The sequence below is a fragment of the Lissotriton vulgaris genome, chromosome 9 (genome assembly GCF_964263255.1).
Source record: "Lissotriton vulgaris chromosome 9, aLisVul1.2, whole genome shotgun sequence".
Lineage (NCBI taxonomy): Eukaryota > Metazoa > Chordata > Amphibia > Caudata > Salamandridae > Lissotriton > Lissotriton vulgaris.
Genome location: NC_141697.1, coordinates 603,440,663 through 603,453,034, shown reverse-complemented (window position 1 = coordinate 603,453,034; position 12,372 = coordinate 603,440,663). Strand labels below are relative to the sequence as shown.

The 12,372-nt window shown below is 40.1% G+C and overlaps 1 protein-coding gene across 7 annotated transcripts in view; it reads left to right on the top strand.

Moving 5' to 3' along the window:
- LTBP4 (latent transforming growth factor beta binding protein 4) overlaps positions 1-12,372 on the top strand; it is a 1,439,220-nt gene that overhangs the window by 1,409,680 nt on the left and 17,168 nt on the right. For all 7 annotated transcript variants that reach the window (XM_086938230.1, XM_086938229.1, XM_086938227.1 and 4 more), the window contains 4 exons: positions 1,097-1,240; positions 6,568-6,720; positions 8,227-8,757; positions 12,215-12,364. In XM_086938230.1, coding sequence (XP_086794356.1) covers positions 1,097-1,240; positions 6,568-6,720; positions 8,227-8,757; positions 12,215-12,364 — 978 coding nt within the window. The remainder of the gene's footprint in view (positions 1-1,096; positions 1,241-6,567; positions 6,721-8,226; positions 8,758-12,214; positions 12,365-12,372) is intronic.

Below are 12,372 nucleotides of genomic sequence, written 5' to 3'. Positions count from 1 at the left end.
CCCAATTGGATTGGGTGGTATAATACCGATTCTTAAGGGCCTGTGACACTCTTAGGAGTGTCACCTACATGTGGATTTACCAAATCGGTAAAAATACCGATTCGGTATTTTACAGAATCGGTAAATTTACGGAATCAGTACATTTACCGATTCTGTAAAATGATGGCCCCTACATGCCAAATCCTAAATACCGGTCGGTAACGGCCGAAATCAGCCATTAGCGACCGGTATTTTCTCTCCTACATCTGGCCCTAAGAGTCTTTTAGCTGGCATTTTCATATTGTTTGATCAGAATAGATGTTTGATTATTTTGTGGGCTCGGGGGTAAAAGTTAGCAGAGTTAGCCACCCAGTGAGTCTGTGGTATGAGAGTGGTGAAGCTGAGAGATTTTTCTGTGGGAGACTGTGGAGGGGAGAGGCAATCTGATTTCAGTAGGTCTAGGAAATGGTCACCTTGTTGTTTTTGATATGCTATCTTAGTGTGTGCTGCTGCATTTATGCTCACTAGACTGCATGCTGCACCACTTAAGGGAATAAAGAGAGACAGGGATACTGATGTCTTACTCAAACCCTTTCGAGCCAAGAATGCTCATACAAACTGGATTGACCACAATGCTAAGGCTAGCATCAAGTTGTTGCTGAACACCTGTTAAATATCTTCTTATAGGTTATAATGTGAAAGAGTAAGGTGCTAAAAGTAGTGGAAGACCATCATCATGGATGGTAACTATACCAACATCTCAGCATGGAATGCAAGTCAAACTGATAACTCCATCCCACACTGCACACATGTATAGATTGCATTTAAGTCGCTCTAGAAATCAGGGTGGTTGCTTTAGAGCTTGCACAATCAATTAATAACAATATCCTGGTACAATATCCAGGAAAGTACATATTAGGCAAGGTCAGTGAGCATGCCAATAGGATTGCCTGCTTTTGGAAGAAGCAAGAGGATTTGTGGAGAAAGTGGTAAGGAGAAATAAAATGGAAGAGATAATTGTGGGCTAAATGCAGATTTGGGGCCATTGTTGGAAAAATAAACAATTCTGTATATTATGCATACATGACAACACACCAATTTTCTCTTTGTTTCTCAGATAATGACGAGTGTCTCGATGAAGAAGCCTGCGTGGGTGGAGACTGTGTGAACACCATTGGCTCTTATTACTGCAGATGTGAGCCACCACTCATCCTCGATGGGTCAGAAAGGAGGTGTGTAACCAACACCAGCCAAACCCAGGGTAAGGTGTAGAGACTTTACACAAACATCAGACATTGCTTTATGTTTTAGCATGATTGGCTAGTTATAACACTTGCTCTACTCTGGTTTGCTAATCTATTACGGTTAAGGAGAATCAAATAATTCTAAAGCCAGGCACATTAGTTGTGTCAGAAGCTCCATGAAGAATGTCTGAGTCATAGGAATTCATTTAATTTGTGACAGAATACAAATGGATGCCCAGCCCGCCAACCTTGCAATTATCCCATCTCATTTGAAGGTGGAGGAACTCCAGGGTTTCCATTGGTGGAGAATCAGCTGTCTACATCAGTGGAAACCATTGGTCTGAAGGCCTGTCCAGCACTAGGTGTCCAGGTCACTGACAGTGAGAGCCACAGCTCTATTCAGGGTAGGATGGCCTATGGAAGGCATGGCCGATCCTGCAGGGATATGGATCAGTGGGTGAAAACTCCCAACGCATCAGCACAATTGTTATTTTTTTTTCTAAATTCAACCCTGGCTTCAGAAAAACAGAAATTATGCTGAACAGAGCCAGGCAAACATTTTCGGCTTACTTTTGTGCCTTCAGTGCAACTTTTGCACCAGTGATTGTATTAAAAGGCAGGGAGACCCTTGTAAGGCAAGTAAGGATATCCTAGTAGAGCAGGCGGTCCTCCGCCAGTGGAGACCAAAGCCATTGACCCATGTGCATGAGCAGTATCTCTTCCACTCTCATCAAGACCGTTTGAATTAATCTCCTTTATTTTCAATGTATTCTCTTCACCATGGTCTTATTGGCCCTGGGCACTCCAATGGAACTTAATTCAGAGTGTTACTCTACCAATAGAACTGAACTGAAGATCTTAAATAATAATAATCCTTCTGCACTTTAATTCATGCTTTCATTCATAGTCTGAGGGGTCCAGGCATGCACTGCTTAGCTCATCATGTAATCAAATGCATTTCCCTCCTGCCCTTTTTATCACTGGTTTGCTAGGTGATATGTATTCTCTAATTACCAAATTCATGCTCTCAAGTGGAGTTCACTAACATGTAATCAATATTGTTATACAATCAGTTCTTCTGCTCACAAACACGGAATACTCCTGAAGCCTATATGCACTTGAATCCAACCTGTATTCTCCACTTCAGAGAGACTTCCTTGTCACAAACAGTTGCAATGGCTGATCACTCATTCTTAATATATGTCTATCTACTGTTTCTGGCTACTCTCTGACTTAACTGCTATGAATCACTATGAAATATTAAAATACTCTCAGACTCCCACACAGAGGTGGTTCAGTTGCATGCACAATCTAGTGGTCTAACTCTAGCTGGTGTTGGAAAGTGACAACTCTGAATACCTCTTACTTCAGAGAGGCCATCTTTCTAACACTGTGACCTATTGTTCACTTCCATACCAGTCTGAGCAATTTCATATACGTAGAAATGTTTGAATGAAATCTTTCAAAGGGAGCCTTCTCAAGTTTGGAATAAAAGTGTAAAATCGTCGAACCAAATCTAAATTGGTGTTTTTTAAGTGATTTTCAATATCTTAATATTTCTTGCAAACCTTAAACAATGTCTCTTACGTCTTGAATTTTGATATGTGTTTGTTATATAACTAAGCAAATGACTATTTAGATTTGAGGTTCTAAAGTAAAACATATACTTTCCCTGACTTCTTTTCAAAAGAAGGCAATTTTATTACATGGCTAGAATGTAGCAGGCAGGGTGTTGCACGTTTACCGATGTGGCAATCCAGATTGCATTAAGAAATAGATTTGACTGCAAAGATTGTTATTTTTTTTTTTTAATGGGAAAGTAGCGACCGATCCAGGGGCATATCGGCCCATCACTTTGATAAATAGCAATATAAATATGTATTCCAAGATTTTTGGAAATAGATTGGCGTCAGATATTTAAAAAATGGTATCTCCCCAGCAACACAGTTTTGTGCCGGGGCGGGCAACTATCAACCATATTCGTCGGACAATAACATTGTTCGATTACACCAAGGTTTAGGAGACCCTATGGCCCTAATTCTGCTAGATGCAGAAAAGGCATTCGATAGGGTCCGCTGGCCTTTTTATGGGCTGTTTCGAAGCAGGAAACAACCATCACAACGCAACTTTTAGAACGCACTACCATCACAACGCAACTTTTATAAAGCAAGATCCATTACAAAGCATGCCATTACAACGCATGCCATTACAACGCAGATGCTATAACAACGCATGCCATTACAACGTAAGTATGGGTAAGTAGTTAATTAAAATAATATTAATTTCTTTTTTAAATTAATTTGAATATTTTAATTTAATTTTATTTAAATCAAATAATAACAAATACATTTATTTTAATTAAACCCCCTGGAGTTAGAATAGTAATTTTAACACCTACACTATCCAGCACTTACCCTACTATTAAACCTCCCTGGAGTTAGAATAGTATTTTTTACCCCTACACTATCCAGCACTTACCCTACTATTACACCCCCCTGGAGTTATAATACTAATTTTTACCCCTACACTATCTAACACTTACCCTACTATTACACCCCCCTGGAGTTAGAATAGTAAATTAAATTGTATTAAATAAAAATACAAATTAATTTAACTAAATTATTTTAAAAAATTGTAATTAAATTAAAATTAAATTAATATAAAAAAAATATATACCTACCTATACTTACGTTGTAATGGCATTCGTTGTAATAGCATCTGCGTTGTAATGGCATGCGTTGTAATGGCATGCGTTGTAATGGATCCTGCGTTGTAAAAGTTGTGTTGTGATGATATGCATTGTGAATGTATGCGTTGTAACGTCATACATTCTTTTGAAGCATTATGGTGTAGGGGAAGGATTTATTAGAGCAATTCAAAGCATGTATAAAACCCAATTGCGAAAGTTGCTTTGATGGGAGCACAGTCGGGAGTAATCAACATAATGCGAGGAACGAGACAAGGGTGTCCGTGCTCCCCCTTGTTATTTGCCATTTACATTGACCCTTTAATTAGGAAGATCCAGGAAGATCAAATAATCCAACCTATCCATGCTAGATGGGGAGAAACTTTTGGGTTACGCGGACCACCTAGCCATTCTAACAAGTACTTCCCGTATGGCTTTAGCTGAAATAAACATTTTAACATCGCAATATGGTAAGTTTTCTGGTTATCATCTAAACGATGGTAAAACTCAAATCGTTATTAATGATAAAGTTACTTTAGTGGATCAGCAGATAGTAGCAAGTGCTAGATATTTAGGCATAGAAATTAGCTCTAAACCTGAAGAAATTGTTGACATCAATTTAAAACCACTATTACAAAAAGTCAAATTAGACTCCCGAAGAATGAACAACTTACATTTGACATTAATTGGCAGAAGCAATGTTGTTAAAATGATATTTCTGCCCAAAATTCTATATTGCTTCAGAGCAATACCTTTGGATATAATTTGGTTTCAGAAGCTAGACCAGGTAGTCTCCTGGTTTGTATGGTCTGGACAGCGCCCAAGAAGGGCTCTTAGATATATGACTCTTCCCAGAGACAGGGGAGGGTGGTCCGTTCCCAACTTTCACATTTATTATTGGGCTACCGAGTTGAAACAGATGGGGGAACTATTAAATGGGGGAAATTCAGGAAGTGTGGAAATTTCGATTTATCATTTCATTTATGGGATGGAGGCTAGGGGACTTCTTTTGAGCCTTATAGATTTTGCCTATTATAAGAGGGTCAAATTCAAGGTTCTGCTTGGTGCCTACAGGGTCTGGACAGCTGTTAAAAAGAAGTTTGAGATTGGGTGGCTACATTTATATTCCCCCCTAGCAAATAATATTCTACTTCCGGAAATATTTCAAGATGTATATTTTAAAAATTGGACGGATAAAGGTATTCATTGTATAGGGGATCTTATATCCAATGCTGGAATAATTACTTTTGAGGCATTCAAAGAGAGATTCAGGATCGAGAATAAATATTTTTTTAAATATTTACAGATAAGCAACTTCCTTACTTAAAGACTATATACCTGGGATCGAATCCCGCTACTAGATTTGATTAATGGGGGTCAATCTACAACATCTTCTTTATATAAATTGGTAAACGAGAAGATGGGTGACGATTTAGCTAAACATTTTGATAGGTGGAAAACGATTTTACAATTAGGACAGGGTGAGTGTGAAGACTCCCTTTTGTTTAGTCAAACGGCATGTATTTCTGCAAATTTACAGGTACAATGTTACAAGACTTGGTGTAACTTATATATAACCCCACAAGTATTCACCGATGGGGGGGACCTCGGGGATACATTGTCCTCGCTGTGGGTTGCTGGCTGCAGACAGTGTGCATATTTTTGCCACTTGTTCTAGCTTGTTTAAATTGATGACTAAAATTGAACAGCGGTTAGAACTTATTTTGGGATATCTAGTCCCCCTGACCGCCCAGGTTATCATGTTAGGGATTTCCAATCAAGAAATGGAGCAAGCCGATCGGAAAATGGTATATATATCAATGGCTGTATTGCGGCTCTGTTTGGCAACGGTGTGGCTCAATCCGAATCCACCGTCGATACATGTTTGGTTTAGTAAATTATTATTTGTCTATAATTGGGGGAGTTCTGTGTTTAGGAGAAGAGGAAGGAGGCCTATGGTAAAAGGGGAAAAGATCTGGGAATCTTTAACTAAATGGTTAAACAAGGACACATTGTTATTATGATAGGAAGTACCCCCATTTTAGTTCTGGTGTCATTTTCTTTTTTTCTTGTGGGGATCCACCTGGGTGGGGGGTGGGAGGCGTAAAAATTGTTTTAAAACTTTGTCATCGGATGTGGTGTTTTCTTTTGCTTTATGTGAGGTCATGTCATATTGCATTTTCCATGTTTGATGTCCTAATAAAGAAATGTTTAAAAAAAAAAGGAAATAGATGTGTAGCTATTAATTGATACGTTTACTTTCCCCTCACTACTAATCCTCTACTTATACCATTCATCCTATCTTTTTCTCTTCGACTCACTCTTTTTGTCCCTTTTCATTTTATTTACATTATCCTTTTGTTGAACATCTAAGTGTACTTCACTGAATTAGGATGGCAAAGATATTCCAGAAATGTAACTCAAATATATTGTAACTGTTACTCCCTTTATGCAGATTGTTAATCTTCTTTTAGATGGTATTTAGGTAAAATATTGCTTGATCAAAAGTTTAATAAAAATCAATCACAACATTTTAATTAACATTGACCAGTCTCTGAAATCAGCTTGAGTGCCAGCAAAATGCTTGCTTCCCCTCCCTCAATGGAAGATTGGTAGAATGATGTGAGTCCTACGCTAACAGTTTTTTATGTCCCCTAGATGACAGCCTGGCCTATTGCTGGCAATCAGTTGGTCCGGATTTAGTTTGCTCGCGCCCACTGTTGGACAGGCAGACCACCTACACCGAGTGTTGCTGTCTCTATGGCGAAGCTTGGGGGATGGACTGTGCTCTTTGTCCGAATCGCGATTCAGGTAAGGTTACTGCTAGGGGGACGCAGCTGGGGAGTGGGAAAGGTGGACACAACCTTTTATAGTGCCATTTAAAGGGTGCAGATAAGGAGGGAGGGACGGAGGAAGGTCAAAGAGAAAAGACGTGTGCGATGAGATCGGCTTATACACGGTAGTTCATCAAAGAGCATAATAATAAAAATGCTGCAAAATATCATAACATTATAATCAGTCACGTACATGTTAATGTCATCCATGTATGATGATGTATTCTTGACATGTGGTTTCACCTATATCTCACAGATGCACAAGAGGTCGCCTAGTTTACCTTTGACAGTTTGTCTTTCATTATTGACAGTACACCCTTCTCATTTGATTTTCAGTTCTTTTGAAATTTTATTTCCAAATAATTTGTGTTAGTGTGAATATCAAAGTTGGTGTCCTGCCTGCCCTTCATAACGGCCGCTGAGTAACACCTGATCTATGGATACTCGCCTGGTTTCATCCTGAGTAACAAAACAGATCAGAGACGATCCAGACCTGCTAAATGAAAAGGCTTGGCCAATGGGTCAGCAGTGTTTGGATAGACCCTGCTAGTTTCTGTCATTATTCATTCAAATTGTGGTTGTCTAATGATTTCATTATAGAGATGAGGTTATGCAATGTTTACACTGAGTGCTACATAGTCCTTTTAAAGATATTTCCCCTACTAAGGAAAATGGTAATTCTTGAGGTCTACTGTAGCAAATGCATTCTAGTGCTTATTTCACAAATCGAAAATTTAAAATTTCAGTAAGGTCTAAAAGTTTGCTTGCGTTTGACGTGGTGAAGGTTTGGCTTTAAATGGTTTGTTTTAGAAATCTTTTAAATTGTTCTTGAGTTGGTCTGATGAAATATTAAATTTGCATTTAGTTTCAAATACACTTTTAGTGATGCACAAAACAGAATGCAGAGCCTCTGCTTGTCCCCGTCACCCTGGACAGATCATGAGTATCCTCATAAGACTTAAATTCTCCATTTGTGGGCATCACTCGCTCACTCACTCGCTCACTCACCCTTGGGAAGTGCAAGAGGTATTGTTCTAGATATCAAGTCTTTAAGATAGTTCTGTCTTAATATTGTAGTAAAATATTGATATCAGAATAGTGACAATGTAAGTATATATAGGTATTTATAGGTTTACTCTACGGGACTCTACATATTGGTACACTGATGATGTGTATATCTTCAAGATACAAAGATGTGGAGTTAGGAATAGTATATCTATACTTACCTGTTTATACTTACCTTCTTGATATTTTGGTCATTGATATGTATGCTATGCTATGATAATATGGAAAAATGATATTTATTATATATTACTGGCATTATATTGAAAACTCAATACACTGGCAGACAAATCAACCTTAATCGAAATCAAAGCAAACTAATAGCTCCCATTATATTAACTGCAGTCTTTTTGGGCTTATCACTTTTCATGAAGTTAACTTTGCATCAATCATTAATTGAATGTTTTTCATGAATTCACAGATGAGTTTGAAGCCATGTGCAACTATCTGAGGCCACCAGCTTATGGACCTTCAGGGCCAAGTGACCCATATGAGTTTCCTGAATATGGTCCACCTTACAATGTGCCTTACGGTCCAGATCCATATGCCATCGCCCCTCCACAGAGGCCACGAGATGGTGTCAGACCAGGATATGAATCTTACCCACTGGGTGGGGATGATGGCTATGGATCAAGGTCTGGCACATCCTATGGCCGGAGAGATTCTTTGTACAGCCGCCCATCCTACGAAGCCTCAGACTTTGATTCCGATTTGTCTTATGCGGAGCCCAGTGAGGAGAATGGGCGTGTGCCTTACAGGAGGCCGGACTCTGGATACGATACAAGCAGCCTGACCTTTGGCACACGTTACCGGCCAAGGAGTCCATCCAGTGAGCCCGGGTTTGGTTCAGAAGAGACCCGCTCCTCTCAGCCTTGGCGCTATCGGACTAGAGATACTGGATCCTTTTCCGCATTTCCAGACCAACCAAGAAGCTTAAGTGAAACATATGAAGGTAAGTGGGTGTCTTTGGTGGGCTTAGATGGTGTGAAAACTACCTGAGCTCATGCCTTAGCTCCAGGAAATCAAGCCTTAAGCTCTACGTGTGTAGCACAGTTATCCCTTAACCCCTTGCCTGCGGCCGGAATTCCGCTCCTGTGCGGCACATTCCGATCGTGGGCGTGGTCATGACAGCTCCCAGCCGTCATCAGCATCGAAGGGGTTAATATATAATATTTAGTTATATCCGTGTTTCAGAGCACACCTGCATGACACTGTATGGCCAGTTAGCAATCATAGGGTCAGGAAAAGTTCCTTCAACTTACTTAATATTATATAGCAGCCATGTGTTTATTGAAGCTTTGTCACAATATCGAGTCACAAAATATCGTTCTGCTAAAATATTGTGACCAACACTTTGATTACTATTATATTGTTAAGTGCATATAGGTAAGTATACTTGTACTATTCTATACTCCACATTTACATATTGTAAAGATATATATTGTCAAGATGCATGTATTTTAACTTAGGTATAGTAAATCTGTACTATACTATATGTATATACCTATCTTGCCGATACTAGAGTACTCAATATTTTGGTGACAGTATTCTGGCAGGATGATATTTGAATGACAATACTGTGCGGAATACTGTTGGGTGGATATAGTCTGGTACAGTATGATGAAGACAGGGCGTGGTTCTTCCAGGGGGTTTGGGGACGGGTCTTAATAATGGCTACTTTCGCTTGTGTTAAAGAGCAAATATATATATATATATATATATTTTCGTTACTGACAATCACAGGCCTTCATTTCAGTAGCACCAGTATAACAATTATACATTGCGACTGAAGGTGACTGGTTGCACTAAATCCCTCATGCTTTTGTTGAGATCTCAGAGAAAATTTGTTCCAGAGTACGGAATGCTCTTTTATGTATTCATTTATCAGGTGTTTTGTAAAAACATGCCCCTTTTTGTCCCAATAGCACCTTGACATAGAAAAGGAAATGAAATACAGCGGTTCATATATGATCCAGAGTAATTAGAAAGACAGTCAATCGCCAGTCACCTTATGAGTAGATGTGCAGACATGCATAGTTTGATCACAATCAAATATTAACTTTTTAGTCAAATGCCTACATCCACTGCTCTGCTCTCTGACAAGTCACCTGGCCCATCGGAATCTAAATTGTGCAGTGGCAGCTGCTTCTCGGAAGCGGCAGTGGGGCGGGGAGGCGGGAAGAAAGGAAGGGAGGGGGGGTTAAAAAATTAATGTACCTGCCAGCCGGCCGGCTGGCCGGCTCCCGCCTCTCCTCTGCTCTTTCCGTCCTCTTCCTGGCTTCTCCTGTGCAAACCTGAAGCACCCAGGCTCTCCATAGCCAGCGCTGTGATTGGTCTGGCCGCTGTGGTTTGGCGCTCAGCCAGGGATTGGGAGCCTGGGCATGTTCTCCACCCAGTTTGTAATGTAGCCTGGGTGGAGAACATGCCAAGTGCACATGAATGTTTGGTTTGCCCGAGACGGCAGGCCAAACACTCATGCGCACTTAGGAGGGTGCAAACCACTCCTCCCCTGGTCTTTCAGCAGAGTAAATACACCCCGCCCTGCCAAGACGCTGCAGCAGGAACAACTAAAATGATGATAACATCTAGTTATTGTTATTTTATTTTTCCTTTTTTTACACTGAGTAAAGCAGTGGGGCGATGCTCCTGCACCTTAGCAGAGGAGCCGCCACTGAAATTGTGTGTGTTTCACCTGATGAATTCTGCTGCTGAAACGAGACGAAATCTCCATGTGACACACTGTGTAAAAACATTCAGGTATGAGTGTAGAAACACTGATTTCTGCTTGCTATTCCCCCCAAATCCCTGTTATTTCCTCATCCCAAGAATTAGTGGGAACGCCAACAACTGTAACTCTTGGTGTGTGGAAATAACGTAGATTACTCTAGGCCACTCCTAATGAAGCACTATATTGTCACGGCATGTGAATATATATTTTCAAGGTACATAGATGTGGAGTTATATATAGTAAATCTGCTGCACTTACTTCTATTTTCGTAACTGGATGATATAGTGGTAGTCAATATTCTAGAGTCCATATATTTTACTTTCATTTTCCGACATTTCAGCCCTTGTAAACTCCACTGTGTAATTTCAAGGGTCGTCAATGAATTTGGAGGGAGGTGACTGACGTAGAGTCAGGTTGAGACTGTAATGCTACAGCTTGGGCTTTACTGCTCCTAGTGGAGCAGGGCCAAGGCTGATGTGCGTAAGGTTAAGTCACTGTCTGTAAACGCATTGTGAGTACAAAAATGAGGTACTAGAGGAGGGGGGCCAAGAGTAAATTAACAGTGGCTGTGATTAATTTGAACATTCCACCCATCCCCTTTTTTATTTTTCAAGGAATGTAATTGGTGCCAGTTTTCGTAGCTATCCACTACATCTGTGTGGATGTATTAGTTTGTAATTGTTCTCAAGATTGGGTAGTGGGAGTTTTAGCTTGCTACATTTTTGAGCCTATATTGCATACGATCTAAATAGAACACCCTTTTTGTTGTCTTTATTTGACTGTAACTTCTAAAGACTAGAACCCAACTGAACAAAGGCAGTACATCTCATATTCTGGGTAGATTAACTGGACTAATTAACATCCCAAGTTGAGCGTCATCATATTGTCTGTCAACTTCACCTTTGGAATTTCCATTGGATGACACATTATGCAACTGATAGTTTGGTCAAGCGCGTCCTAGAGAGGCACTAGGCATCTCAAAGGTACTATGAGTGTCTGGAAAATACTATAGACCTTTTGAAAACCTAGGAGAAGAAGAAACTTGGGGCAGGATTTTATGACTGCCCTGGTTGGGCTGTCTTTTAGGGCCAGTCATATATTTTCTACTGTAGAAACAATATTAACATTGCGTTTGATGAAGCAAAACAGCTATGATTGGACCTAGACGAAATAGAGCGCCACACTACACCCTTACATATATGTGTTGTGATGCTAAAAACATGCCTGTGCAACCACAGTCCAAAACATATGACACTTTATGTCATCAGGTTCTGACCAAGCTTACACTTAACATTAGGTCAGTCCTGCTTCAATTATCCAAAGGATCGTAGAAAGCACGAGAAACCTACGCATGGACGACTGCATGACTTATGCAGACATCAAGTGAATTGAGCCTAATTCCCGCAGTGAAATTACATAGTGCTAAACTAGTTAAGAGTAATTTTAGCCCAATATTTGCACCAACTAATAGGCACAACATTGAAAACAACATGTCAGCAGGTCAAAATGGACCACATTTCTTGTTGCAGAAATTGCTCAGCACCAAAGCTATACAATGTACTTGGCCATTTCTTTATGTGTATGACTTTAAAAACATTAATAGAAGTTACCAGACTATGTGACATCACGCACACATTTACTTGTGGTTCTAATCCTGATGGCTATTTGTGTTTGTCTTCAGGCAGGTACGAGCAGTTTGAGGGACTTCAGGCGGAGGAGTGTGGGATTCTCAACGGCTGTGAGAATGGACGTTGCATTCGCGTCCCTGAGGGCTACACCTGTGACTGCTTTGATGGATATCGCCTGGACATGACCCGGATGGCTTGCGTGGGTAAGATA